We start from the raw sequence: 14,191 nt of genomic DNA on the forward strand, positions 1-14,191 counted from the left end.
TGGCCATGGAAGCTCTTCTAAGGGCCGATGGAGCCCAAAACACATTGTTGCCTGAGACAAAGAACAAGATGGCATCCACTCCCACAAACAGAAGCCAATTGGATTGGCAGTTGAATGTCATTTCAAGACTGGAAATGGGATAGAAACTTTCCATACTTGAAAAAAAAAAAAAACAGGTTAGCTTCACAATGAAACAGGCTCCGTGGCATGCATAGCTCCAAAACCTCACTGCTTCTCCTTTCCTTCCAACATCTCTTGATTGATATGTCTGCCACATTCTGCCCAAAGGCCAAGCCTCTATGCCTATTTTTGGAAGGTGGCACATATTTTGTAGACAGTGTTTATGAAGATTAATTTCATTGTAATTTCCATAGTTAAATAAAACTTTCCCTGTTTTTGTAAACTCCTTTAAGTCAACATATAATGACTCAAGAATACCTTGCATTCTTTTCTACTATGTTCTATGAGAGAGGTGGGGGGGGGAGCCATCCCTGTGATTTATAAGCCCATCAACAGTCCAAAACTAGCATGATAGGCCATATATCAGACCAAGAGAATATTAGAAGCATGATATGAAGGGGTACAAATGGATACAGACAGGCACTTCAGTCCTGGCTCAGAAATAAAGTCAAGCCTTTTCTCCAAAACTCTTAAAATAGTTCAAATTATTCCAGACCAAGACAAATTCAGAATGAAATATGGTAATCCTGTGCTTACATATATTGCCATCTCACACCTGGATAGCCAGCCTTCCCACCCTTTCTCTTTTACATTTGATTTACTAGTGAATGACAACACTCCATCTCTACAGGGGGGAAAAAAGAGAAGTCTATCATTCTCTGGAAGCAATCCCCAGTGGCTCTAGGAAATTTTTATTCTTTTCAAGCATAGCAGCCTATGATGAAATAACTTTCAAGTGGAGAAGGAAGGGATAAACCTCTGGTGACCTATACCTGCATTTTGGAAAAATAAATACTGCCTTAATTAATAAAATTTGAGTCCTGAGTCAGGGGCGGCTCAACCCATTACGCAAAGTAAGCATTTGCAGTATAGTTGATTTTGCCCAGGGGTGCTCTTGAGGGGCTCTTGGGGGAAAATAGACCTTGACATATGCGAGTTGTAGTTACTGGGATGTATAGTTCACCTACAATCAAAGAGCATTCTGAACTCCACCAATGATGGAATTGAACCAAATATGGCACACAGAACTTCCACGATGAACAGAAAATATATATCAGTGATTGGTTGGGTGGGGAGGGGGGCACCAAAATACTGTTTGCTTACCATTGAAAATTACCTAGGGCCGCCTCTGCGCCCAGTGGAGCAATGGATTAAACCCTTCACTATTTTTGAAATACTAAAAATACTGAATACTGCCATACCTTATAACTTGTGGCAATAGGTTTGACTTCTTCAGTGACATGGCTTTTCAGATCTTCTAAATCCAACACTCCTCCATTACTCTGCACTATGTCCACAACAGCTTTGGCCACACGGCCTTCATAGAAGCCTTTTTTGCCAGATTTTGCCAACTCCTGGAAAAATAAGAAGACTTTCAGAACCAAAAGAATAGGACTGTGCTGCCCTACAAGACATGTCTATATGGAATATTGCCCATCACATTTTAGAGCTAAACTAAAATGTAGACATCAAATATTTTCTTGCCACATTTTACTCTTCATTTGTGCCAATCTCATGCATTCCATGCTGAAACCAAGCCTTAAATATTATTTGGTATTCCTGGAACATCTTTCCATGTGTGCAAAATATTATATTAGCCTTTGACAATACATATTATGCTAACTTTAAATATATTAAATGTAGACCATGATCTAGCAAGGTATTTACTTTGAATTCTGTTGCTTGCACCAGTGAATTTCAGATTTTCTTCTAACCAATTTCCCCCTGCAGTTCTCAACCCACAAGTTTGTTCCAGAAAACTATCTAGCGTGTTTAGGGACATATACAAGAGGGAGGTGCACCCCTATTTCTGATTCCACTGGCAAAAAGAATGAAATTCAACAAAGGTTTATCCTGTGCCTTGGCCATTACTACTATATTTGTGATAGAGTTAAAAAGCAACAGAGAACTGCCACTTTAATACTGCAATTAAAGAAATAGCTTCAAAACTCAAAGAACATGAAAAGTTGCTTATTATTATTATTATTATTATTATTATTATTTTCTTACCGCTTCTCCTCATTGCTCGAGGGGGGTTACAAAGCATTTAAAATAATAATAATAATAATAATAATAATAATAATAATAATAATAATACACTTTATTTATATTTTGCCCTTCTCCCCTAGGGGACTCAGGGCAGATTACAGCATTTACATACATAGGCAAACATTCAGTGCCTTTACAATAATATACAATGAAACACAAATGCAAGCAAAGGCAGAGGCTTCTCCATTCATTTCTGGCTTTTGGAGGCAGTTCCCATCTCTGGCTCTGGTGAGGTGTTTTCTCCATTTTCAAACAGAGGAGCCTGAGTTGTCACCTCCTGTTTATGTGACCAGCAAGATTGCTTGGAGAGTCTCTTTGCCTTTTCCTGCCGAAGTGGTACCTATTTATCTACTTAGATTTGAATGTTGTCTAACTGCTAGGTTGGCAGAAGCTGGGGCTAACAGTGGGAGCTCACTCCACTCCCCGGATTCGAACCTGCGACCTTTCAGTCAGTGAGCTCAGCAGCTCAGCAGTTTAACCCACTGTACCACAAGGGGTTCCGATTGGCTTATTACTGACCCAAAATTCAACAGCCACCCAATTATCATATGATTTGTTCTTTCACATATGTACAAAATATACTTGGGAATAGAGCCAGGAACTGGAGCTGACAGACAGATGGGAGCTCACATCATTTTCACAGATTTGAACAGCCAACCTTCAGGTCAGCACAAGGGTTTAACCCAGTGGTTCTCAACCTGTGGGTCCCCAGGTGTTTTGGCCTACCACTCCCAGAAATCCCAGACAGTTTACCAACTGTTAGGATTTCTGGGAATTGAAGGCCAAAACATCTGGGGACCCATTGCACCACTGCACAGCAAAATACACACACCAAAATGTACCTCCATAAAAGTTACATACCAAAACATATCTCTACAAAATACATATTAAAACACACAAAACAGAGATCAAACAAAGGACACTTAAAATTCATGTTTAAAGACTGTCTGGATAGGCCTGCCAGAAGAGATAGGTCTTTACATAGTTTTAAAATTCCAACAGCTCATTTTGCTGTCTAAATTCTTCCAGCAGGTCATTCCTCAGTCATTGGGACGGCCGTGAAAAGTTCCTCTGGGTGGTAGTAGTTACCAGTCAGGTTCTGGCTGGTTGGAGCAGACGCCCCCCAGAAAACCAAAGTGTGTGGGGCGGATTGTATGGGAGAAGGTGATCCTTTAGATAACCTGGAACCAAACCATGCAGGGCTTTAAAGGACAAAATCAACACCTTGTACTTTGCCCGGAAACTAATTGGCAGCTAATTGAGTGACTTTAACATAGATGTGATATGCTCACTCCTAGATGTCCCTGTAACTAAACTGGCTGCTGTATTTTGAACTAGCTGGAGTTTCTGAACTTGGTACAAAGGCAACCCAATGTAAGGCACATTGTAGAAGTTACCAGTGCGTGCACTACCATCGTCAGATCCTCCATACCTAGGAAGGCACCCAGCTGGAGTATCGGCCGAAGCTGATTGTAAGCACTCAACTTATGCACACAACAGGTAACCTGCCTGTGACTCCTGGCTCAATTCCAAGGAAGAGTCATTTCCATATCAGTAATTCAAAGGAGATGGTAATCTCTTGGTACCTGGTACCAACACGACAAAAGGACATGTGTCATTCCCTATACTTAATCAAATAGTTTACTGTCCTCTGTGTACCAGGTTACCACCTGGCATTAAATTGTTAAATATTAACAAGATGCAATTAGCAAGTCAAGAAAGGTTTATGTGAGATGAAGCATACAGCAGGTATCATTCATCCAATATGTTGACTGAAAAGCCACATATTACGAAACACCTGAAGCAAATGTGACATTTGTGTACTTACCCAAAAAAATTGAATAATCCTCATGTTAAATACTTGTCTCTTATTATTATATTCTCTAAGGCCACTTCTACACTGCCATATAAAATCCAGATTATCTGCTTTGAACTGGATTACATGGCAGTGGAGATTTATACAATCCAGTTTAACGCAGAAAATCTGGATTATCATCTTTGATCATTTGGATTATATGGTAGTGTAGATCCATCCTAAATAGTTTAGTTCTATTTTAATATTTTAGTTTTACTGTTCTTTTAAATTATGAGCTGCATTGAATCCCAATTTTGGGGGCAGAGGAGGAAGAAGTGGGGAGGGGTTTGAGATACTTAGTGTTAAGGTTGTCCCTTAGGCCCCTTCTACACAGAGATCAGATCCTGGGATACAGGGCACTGTAGAACCAGCCTAAGTCTTCATGGAGAAATTAAATCACACTGGTTTAGGTGCATCTAATTATGATTAATTATGATTAATAATTTTTTTTGTCATGTCAGGAGGGACCTGAGAAACTGCAAGTCGCTTCTGGTGTGAGATAATTGGCCGTCTGCAAGGACGTTGCCCAGGGGACGCCCAGATGATTTGATGTTTTATCATCCTTGTGGGAGGCTTCTCTCATGTCCCCGCATGAAGAGCTGGAGCTGATAGAGGGAATTCATCCGCCTCTCCCTGGATTTGATTAATAATTAATTAATTGTGATTAAATATAGACCCCAATCAGAGTGCACAGAGGGTTTATAGAAGGTCCCTTCTACATAGCATATAATCCTGATTATCAAAACAGATAATCCACAATATCTGCTTTGATTATATGATTCTACACTGCCATATAATTCAACTCAAAGCAGATAATCTGGATTTTATAAGGCAGTGTAGAAGGATCTTTGTCTTTCTTTCTACCTGTCAGATTCCTCCAAAAAATTAATGAAATGCTGCCAGTCCTATGTGCCTATTTTTATGTTTGCAATAAAACATATAATTCAGCCTCTTACTTCAAAGTTTTTACAAATCCCCCTCTTTTGTGAATCCCAGGCCCCTTCTACACTGCCATATGATCCGGATTATCAAAATAGAAAATGCACATTATATGTTCTGAACTGGATTATATGAGTCTCCACTGCCATATAATCCAGTTCAAAGGAGATAATCTGAATTTTATATGGCAGTGTAGAAGGGGCCCCAGTTCCCAGTGGTGGAGTCCTTTACTCTGAACTGATGACGCTAGTAAATTATGTTTCTCCTTTACCCATGAACAATATGTATGTGGATGAGAACATAAGGTATGAATCTGCAACCCGTGGGCAATGAACATAGACACTTGCATCTTTTGTAACTGATACTCAGTGTTAAGGGAAATTTACATATGGACAGAAATACCTGTGGGAAAGATGAAAACATGCCCAGAATGGATAGAAGCCAACGAGCTTCCATGATTGCATACTGGCCCACGGAAGAAGAAAGGAATAAACCAGAAAAGACAACGACCAAAAAAAAGAGTAAGAAGAACGGGATGACTTCATCTATACATCATTCCATTTGCTGATTTCAGGGTCATTTATCTCTGAACATCTCTTCAGCATTACATTAGTTTCACAACAAGGTTATGTACCAGCATTTGACAGCCCAGGATATTGAGATTTATAATTAGCTAAAATATGAAACAGGGCGAGGCTGTTGAAGAGCATCCACGCATGGTCTCCAAATCTCTTAGGTCTGTCAAAACCAAGTTAGCCAGGAAGCAAATTCAATTGCTGTGGAAAGAAAACTACATTTGATGTACATTATTGCCATACTCAATTTCCCAATACAACATGAAACAGTCATATTTAGATAAATATCACTCTTCTTCATTCTCACAGACTACAAGTCGTGCTTCCTATCAAGAGGCCAGATGGACCCAAGAGAGCAGAAATCCGTTATATATGTTTACAAAAAGCATTGCCCTGTCCTGATTTGATCCTTTTTGTTCAATGCTTAAGCAAATGATTACGTCCTCAATGGCATGTTCCCAACATCAATTCAAAATCAGAAAATGATATGCCAGTTCTATTATTTAAACCAAGGCAGGAACTGGCTAACCAAATTCAGGATTTGAAACATTAAGGGCTTGTCTGCATAAATGAAAAAACCTGGACTTGCATCGAATCTAGCACTGACTGTCTACAGGACACATAAATACTTCTGGTCAGTTTTTGGCCTGATCCACTGTCCAGATGGACACCACCACCATCATCTTTTCCCTGCAGTGATCAGTACAAGGAAGGTAGCTTTTCCTCTGTCACTGCTGCTGTTCCTTGTTGGCCATGGAACTTTCTGCCAGCACCTGGCAGGCCCCTTCTACACTACCATATAATCCAGATTGTCAAAGCAGATAGTCCACATTATCTGCTTTGAACTGGATTATATGAGTCTACACTGCCATATAATCCAGTTCAAAGCAGATAATCTGGATTTCATATAGCAGTGTAGAAGAGGCTTCAGTCCTACCACCATCACCAATAAGGTAGATGAGGGTGCAAGAGAGCCTTCTTGGGGGACTCTGGAATTCCTTTCTCAACATCAAGGAACATGTTTTTCATTAAAAGGCTTCTTTATTACAATAAAAACTAAGCAAACTCAATATTTCCCACGTTTCAATTTTTATCAAAATTCAATTCTCCCCAAACTCTGCCTCCCTCCATTCTTTCTCTAGTTTTATTTCTGGCTCCAGACACAACTACCCACAACCCATTACAGCTGGCTTTTAAATAGCTGATACAATCATACCTTTTTTCTTTTTCTAGAAACCTCCAAAACCCAGATATTACAACTGAATGAACTACAGAATCTTCTGCACACAAACACTCAAACACACATATCCTTCCCATTTTTAAAATGTTGTTGAAGAGATAATTAACCACTATGTAACTTGTAACATTGTGTCTGATTCAACTGGTTCCAAAATTATGTATTTATTTATTTACTGCATTTATATCCCACCCTTCTCACTCCAAAGGGGACCCAGGGTGGTTCACAACAAAGGCACAATTCAATGCCATGAAGATAGATAGATAGATAGATTAAAATAACATATACTTTAAAAACACATAATTAAAACATATCAAACTTTAAATCACACAATCCAAAAGCATATTCCAGGAGCCATTCTGGTTGTCACTTGCATTATTCATTATTGCACTGAGAGATCATTATTGCACTGGAAATCATTGTCCAAAGGCTCGGCCACAAAACCATGTCTTCACTTTCTTCCTGAAGGTCAGGAGGGAGGGGGCTGATCTAATTTCGGGGGAGGGGGGGAGTTCCCTAGCCAAGGGGACACCACCGAGAAGGCTCTGTCTCTTGTTCCCACCAGTTCCACCTGTGAGAGGGGTGGGTTTAAGAGAAGGGCCTCCTCAAACAATCTTAACCTCCAAGATGGTTCATAGAGAGATACGTTCAGACAGGTAAGCTGGGCCAGAACTGCTTAGGGCTTTATAGGCTAAAGCCAGCACTTTGAATTGTGTTCTAGAAACACTTGAAAGGTTATGTGATGGGTTGTATAGCTAAATGATCTGATGGAACATAACTAAAAATGTATAGGCTCCCATCCTATATTATAAGCTGCTGATCTGTGTTCTGACTCTTCCTGAGGAGAGATTAGCTTAGAATATGATAGTAATATGTAACCAGACCACCTACAGATACAATAACAATTCTCTGAAACAGTCTGAATAAAAACAGTGATATTAAAATAAGAATATTGTTTCAATTGTAACAGACCTTAGCTTTCCAGGGCAGCTAGAAGATCTCCTTACCTTGAAGGTGTTTGCCAAAAATGGATTTCTGAACACTTGGCCATGGCCAGGTGCTTCACCATCAATCAGCAGGTCCTTCCCATGTTGGTTTCCAGGTGCTTGAAGAGTATAAGCACCACTCTTCCAGTGGTGAGAAGTAATTTCCGATACTGGGAATCCTTTCTCAGCCAATTCTATTGCTGGCTGCAAAATCTGCCTCATGGAAAGCTGAATCAGAAAAAAATATTCTATTATTTTTACATGCAGCTAAATTATTATATTAATTACTAGAAGAAGAGGAGGGGGGAATCAAAGAAATAGAAAACTGTAATAAAAATCAGTTTATTATATAAAAAAAGGATGCAACAGAGGGGGGCTTATTATGAAACATCATAAGTATATACTGTAATTGCTTGTAATTGTAAACTTACAATATTAAAAATATATACGCAAATAATGAAGCTGAAATTCAGATTTTTTATTGAAAAGATGATATAACTCAGATTCTACTTTTTAACCATTTGGGGGTCACCTTTTGGCTTCCAAAGATTGCAACAGCATCACACCATCCAGCTGCGGCACCAGGTACTGTGACATTATATGCATGTTGTACTGGTGGGGGATTTGCTTCACTGAAACCATGGTTTTTGAGCAGCTCCAAGGTTAGGGACTGTGAAGATCGGCCACTGCAAAGCAAGCAAACAAGCCTATATAAATAAGATTACAAAAATGCCAGCATCCATTTGATTTTAAAAGAAAAGGCTGGTACGATTGCTTGACATAGCATGGCAGCACCTCTGATAAATGAAGTAATAACCTGAAATAATGTCAGTAGTTCCCATGGTATTTTAGACATATTTTTCACCAGCCGTCTCTCCAATGATAATTTTGCCATCCTCATTCCCAGAAACTCTTGCTAGTTACCTCGATCATTGGAAATCTTCTGTACTTTCTACTACTATTAACATTTTACAGTACTTTCAGATATATGGCTCCGAGATCTACTAACTAAAGGATGTCATGTTGATGGGGTCCACGCAAATAAGCAGGGAAACACATACAGAAGAAGAAGTGGGAGAGTTATGGACCATTTATAAAATGCCATTAAGTAGATAATTGTATAATTAACATTTTGCCTAGAAGCATGCTTTCATTAATGCAGTATCAACAGGAAGGAAGAGAGATTGCTAAAAAGTTAATCAAATCCATACCTGACTAATCAGTTGCTCATCTACCAAAGGTCTCTGGGTCTATGTACATGACTAAAGAAAGACTACATAGATCACATACGTTTAGCATCTCATACCTATTGTATGTAGACATCAATACTTTTAAGCACATTAAAATTAACTATATGAAAGCCCAGATATTTGTAATACGTATTTAAAGATCTAAATCTGAAACACCTACAAATTCCAACTGAATCAGGACAATAAATAAAGAACAACACTAAATAAAAGGGGGGGGGGAATTCCATACAAGAATCAATCAGGGCCAGCTAACACCTCCCAACAAAGGATCCCCAGGCAGTAAGCAGCCAGGCCTTGAGGTTGCAAGGCCATTAAATGCTAATCAAGGTGACCAATTGCAACATTCACGCTTGCCTCAAGCAGACCCTGGACATTCCACAGATACATAAACCTTACTTGCCTAATTTCCAACAGGTAAGATGAAATGGCAGGAGAGAATACTTCTGGAACATGGCCATACAGCCCAGAAAATTCACAGCAAAACACTCAATGTATATATTTTTAAAAAACTTATTACCTGATAAGATGCAATATTTTTAAAGGCTGCACAATGTGTCAAAATTAAGGGAGTGGCATGAATGAAGGCACTGATCTGTATAAACATTGGATTTCTATGAATATTCTGGGCTGTATGGCCATGTTCAAGAAGCATTCTCTCTTGATGTTTTGCTCACATCTATGGCAGGCAACCTCCAAGGTTGTGAGGTCTGTTGGAAACTAGGCAAGTGGGCTTTATATATATGTTAAGGGTGGGAGAAAAAACTCTTGTCTGCCTGAGGCAAGTGTGAATGTTGCAGTTGGTCAGCTTGATTAGCACTGAATAGCCTTGCAGTTTCAAAGCCTGGCTGCTTCCTGCCAATGGGGAATCCTTTGGTGTTAGCTGGCCTGATCGTTTCCTGTCTGGAATTCTCTTGTTTTCCGAATGTTGTTCTTTAAATAAAGATTTTAGAGGGTTTTTTTAAATACTGGTAGCCAGATTTTGTTTATTTTCAAGGTTTCCAAAAGACCTCACAACCTCTGAGGATGCCTGCCACTGATGTGGGTGAAAAGTCAAGGGAGAATGCTTCTGGAACATGGCCATACAGCCAGGAAAACTCACTGTAACCCAGTGATTCCGGCCATGAAAGCCTTCGACAACATATATAAATGGTTTTTTTAAAAAAATCACACTCTTGAATGATTTCTGACTAAATTAGAATATGTTTAGATTATTTTAATGACACCACTATAATATTACCATGAACTATTCCACTGAATAATGGAAAATCTGTTTCCAAAGGAAAAGATCCTTTAATTATGTTTTTATAAGGATGCTTGGCAGGTTATGCACTCTACAACCTCTGGACAGAAGCCAAAATGCTGTGTTTGAAACAGTTTCCTCTTTCTTTGTGGAAGGTTTATTGGGGGCAGCCTGAAGGTAAGAAATCAGATTCAACATGTCCTGCTCTTTGCCCTTTAGCTACAGCAACAGGAACTGAAAAGCACCTGGAATTACTGCAAGCCTTTAATAGCGTATTCCTTTCACCTATTCAATACAGACCTAGTTTGGAAGGCCAACCTCTGTGGTAGTAAAAAAAAAAAACTTTAAAAGAACTTAAATTCAGGAAAATGTGAACAAAAAGAAGAGGAAATGAGGTGTGAAACTAGACTTAAGATTTCTTAGTTAAAATAAAGTTCCTTCCCAGACGGAAACAGAACTGGAGACTCTGTCCTTCAAGATGCTTGCACACAGTGATTATCAAGGTCAGATTAAAAACAAATCACTAAATCAGACAAAAGGTGCATCTTCTTTGCAATCCTATGGAAATTTACTCAGAATTCAGTGGAGTTTATTCCCCCAAAAATATGAATAGGATTGCTGCCTTGGTCTTACAGTCTATTTTATAGATTTACTTCTGTGATATAGTAAACCAGCATTTCTCAACCTGTGGATTGAGAGCCCTGGGGGGGGGGGTCACACAGGGGTGTCAGAGGGGTCACCAAGACCATCAGAAAACACAGTATTGTCTGTTGGTCATGGGGGTTCTGTGTGCAAAGTTTGGCCCAATTCTATCCTAGATGGGGTTCAGAATGCTCTTTGATTATACATGAACTACAAATCCCAGCAACTACAACTCCCAAATGTCAAGATCTATTTTCCCCAAACTCCACTAGTGGTCACATTTGGGCATACTGAGTATCAATACCAAGTTTGATCCAGATCCATAGTTGTTTGAGTCCACAGTGCTCTCTGGATTTAGGTGAACCACAACTCCAAAACTCAAGGTCAATGCCCATCAAACCCTTCCAGTATTTTCTGTTGGTCATGGGAGTTCTTTGTGCCAAGTTTGGTTCCATTCCATCGTTGGTGGAGTTAAGAATGCTCTTTGATTGTAGGTGGACTATAAATCCTTTAATCCTTTAACTACAACTCCCAAATGATAAAATCAATTCCCCCAACCCTACCAGTATTCAAATGTATGTGTATTGGGTATTTGTGCCATATTTGGTCCAGTGAATGAAAATCAGATCTTTACATCACAATTCATAAAGTAGCAAAATTACAGTTATGAAGTAGCAATGAAAATAATTTTATGTTGGACGTCACCACAACATGATGAACTGTGTTAAGGGGTCATGGCATTAGAAAGGTTAAGAACCACTGTAGTAACTGAAAGGACTGTGGCATCTCTTGACTTTATACACTTAACAGGAATTTCCTCCAACAAAGGAGTCATCTTAGGGTGCATCTACATTGTAGAAATGATTCACTTTAACTGCCATGGATCAATGCTACAAATCATGGGAGTTGTAGTTTTATAAAGTTTTTCACCTTCTCTGCCAAAGAGTGTTGAGGCCACATCAAACTACAAATCGCAGGCTTCCGTAAAAGGGAGCCATGGCAGTTAAACTGGTGTCAAACTGCATTAATTCTACAGTGTAGATGCAACCACAGCCTTCCAGCTCCCTATTCATAAAACAGCAGCAAAAAATAAAGAAATCATGGCAAGACTTGTATAGCCCCCACACCACAACATATCCGTTACATCACTGACACATGTTTCTACCCTAGTAAATAACAGAACCCGACAGCTCCAGATCTTCTTCTTTGAAACATACCTTCCATTGAGGCCATGCACCTGTTTTGTGCTTGCATCATAGTAGAGGCAGAAGCAATCTCCTCCTATTCCAGTACTGCAAGGCTCGGTAACATTGAGGGCAGCTGCTACAGCCACAGCAGCATCGACAGCATTGCCGCCACTCTTTAAAATATCTACGACAATAAGCAATATCCACTTATCATAATATTTTTCATGGGGAAGGATTTGTCATGGGTAACTGTTATCAAATATGTATTAAGAGTCCCATCCACATGAGAATGTTGGAATAATACAATATTATGAATTAAAAGAAGACATGGAAGTAATGGCTTTCCATATTAAAATAAGAGATCAGAGACTGGCTTTATATGTAATCTGGATGCTGAGTGAGAGGAAATGAGAGTGGTGCTCTTATTTTCGAACAGCAGGAGTAATATTCATAACTGAATTTGTAAGAGAAACATAAGCAAGAGGCAAATTACCTAATGTATCATTTCCGTACAAATCCACTTTTACATTACATATCAGTGTAACAGGATATAAAACTTGCTTGAACTTCCTGTAGTAATATGTAAATATATTAAGTGCATAAAGGAAAGAATATGACTTTTTCTGATACTTGCATCATATGCATTTATCCCCTGTTCTGGCTGTGTTTTCTGGTTTATATCTAAAGGCTACTTAAGGCTGCTCTGCCCCCCTGTTGCGCTCTTTGCTTCAGCATGAGGTACGAGGCAAGACCCTAATGGGGAATTAGGCCTCCTCTTTTACAGTTAGTAAGGTTCCCATTGCTATGCCTATATATAGGTCCTTTACAACTCTTAAAGGTTTGAAAACATGCATAAGAAGCACAATGGGACAAGAAGACTGGCTGGACTTGCACTCTTGTGTCCACCAAAGTTTATCAGTGGAGCCTGATGAATGTTAAAGTGTATTAACACAGTTTTCAAGTATTTCCAACAGATGTTATGGTATTCTTTGGCAACTAGAAATTCCCAATTAACAGCCATTTTCAGTTATTTTAAGACTTGAAACTTTGTAACTCAAATAGAAAATTGATTTAATCACATCTATATAAATGAACCATACTATTTAAATTATTTTGTGTTATGGAACTACTCTTCATGATTCATTGAAAAAGTTTCAACTCCTTCCCCTCCCCCCCCCCATTTTTTTTCTGGCTATGGCCTTGAATGCAAATAAGTCAGATTTTGAATCCAGATTATCTGCTTTGAACTGCCATATAAATCAGTTCAAAGCAGATAATCTGGATTCAGAAACTGAATTGTATGGAAGTGTAGATGTGGACTGACTTTTTCATTAAATTTCAAATGTAAACCCAAATATGCTTCAATATATTTTAGATTTTTATTAAACATAGATATACAGTACACATGTACATCCAATTGCATGGGATTAAAACAAATTGAAATTGTATGTTATTTCCAGAGTCCCAACTTCCAGCAGCTTTTCCCAGTATAGCCAATGGCGAATGTTGTTAGTTACAGTCACCAATATATGGAGAGTCATGAAGGAAGAATGTTCAACCAAGGGTGCATCTCTACATTGTAAAACTGATGCAGTTTGACACCACGTTAACTGCCAATCAATGTAAAACTGATGCAGTTTGACACCACTTTTAACTGTCATGGCTCAGTGCTGTGACAACTGCACTTTTACAAGGTCTTTAGCCTGGGGCTACAAATCCTAGGATGTCATAGCATAGCAGTGAACCATGGAAGCAGGCCCGTAACCAGGATTTTGATTCGGGGGGGGGGGGGGGGGGCTGAGTCTGAGTGAAAGAGGGTCTACCCTAGCAAACTTTTTGTATCATTACCCCAATACCCCCATGCATATGGGATATATTGAGCATGGTGATCAGATCACAATATGAATAAACATAACAGTTTAAATAATGTACCAGTAAGGCCTTCTCATGGACCACCATGAGAATTTCGGGGGGGGGGGGCTGAAGCCCCTCAAGCCCGCCCCCCCCCCCCGGCTACATGCCTGCATGGAAGTTAAAATGGTGTCAACTGC

General features: G+C 39.3%; 1 protein-coding gene across 1 annotated transcript in view; it reads right to left on the minus strand.

Annotated features, from left to right (window-relative positions):
* The window catches only part of LOC132769852 (glutathione hydrolase-like YwrD proenzyme), a 30,250-nt gene that overhangs the window by 15,850 nt on the left and 209 nt on the right, over positions 1 to 14,191 (minus strand). The window contains exons 2-5 of the mRNA XM_060766779.2: positions 12,171 to 12,324; positions 8,354 to 8,507; positions 7,843 to 8,049; positions 1,383 to 1,535 (exon numbers count right to left, since the gene is read on the minus strand). Coding sequence (XP_060622762.2) covers positions 1,383 to 1,535; positions 7,843 to 8,049; positions 8,354 to 8,507; positions 12,171 to 12,324 — 668 coding nt within the window. The remainder of the gene's footprint in view (positions 1 to 1,382; positions 1,536 to 7,842; positions 8,050 to 8,353; positions 8,508 to 12,170; positions 12,325 to 14,191) is intronic.

Source organism: Anolis sagrei, chromosome 3 (genome assembly GCF_037176765.1).
Source record: "Anolis sagrei isolate rAnoSag1 chromosome 3, rAnoSag1.mat, whole genome shotgun sequence".
Taxonomy (NCBI): domain Eukaryota; kingdom Metazoa; phylum Chordata; class Lepidosauria; order Squamata; family Dactyloidae; genus Anolis; species Anolis sagrei.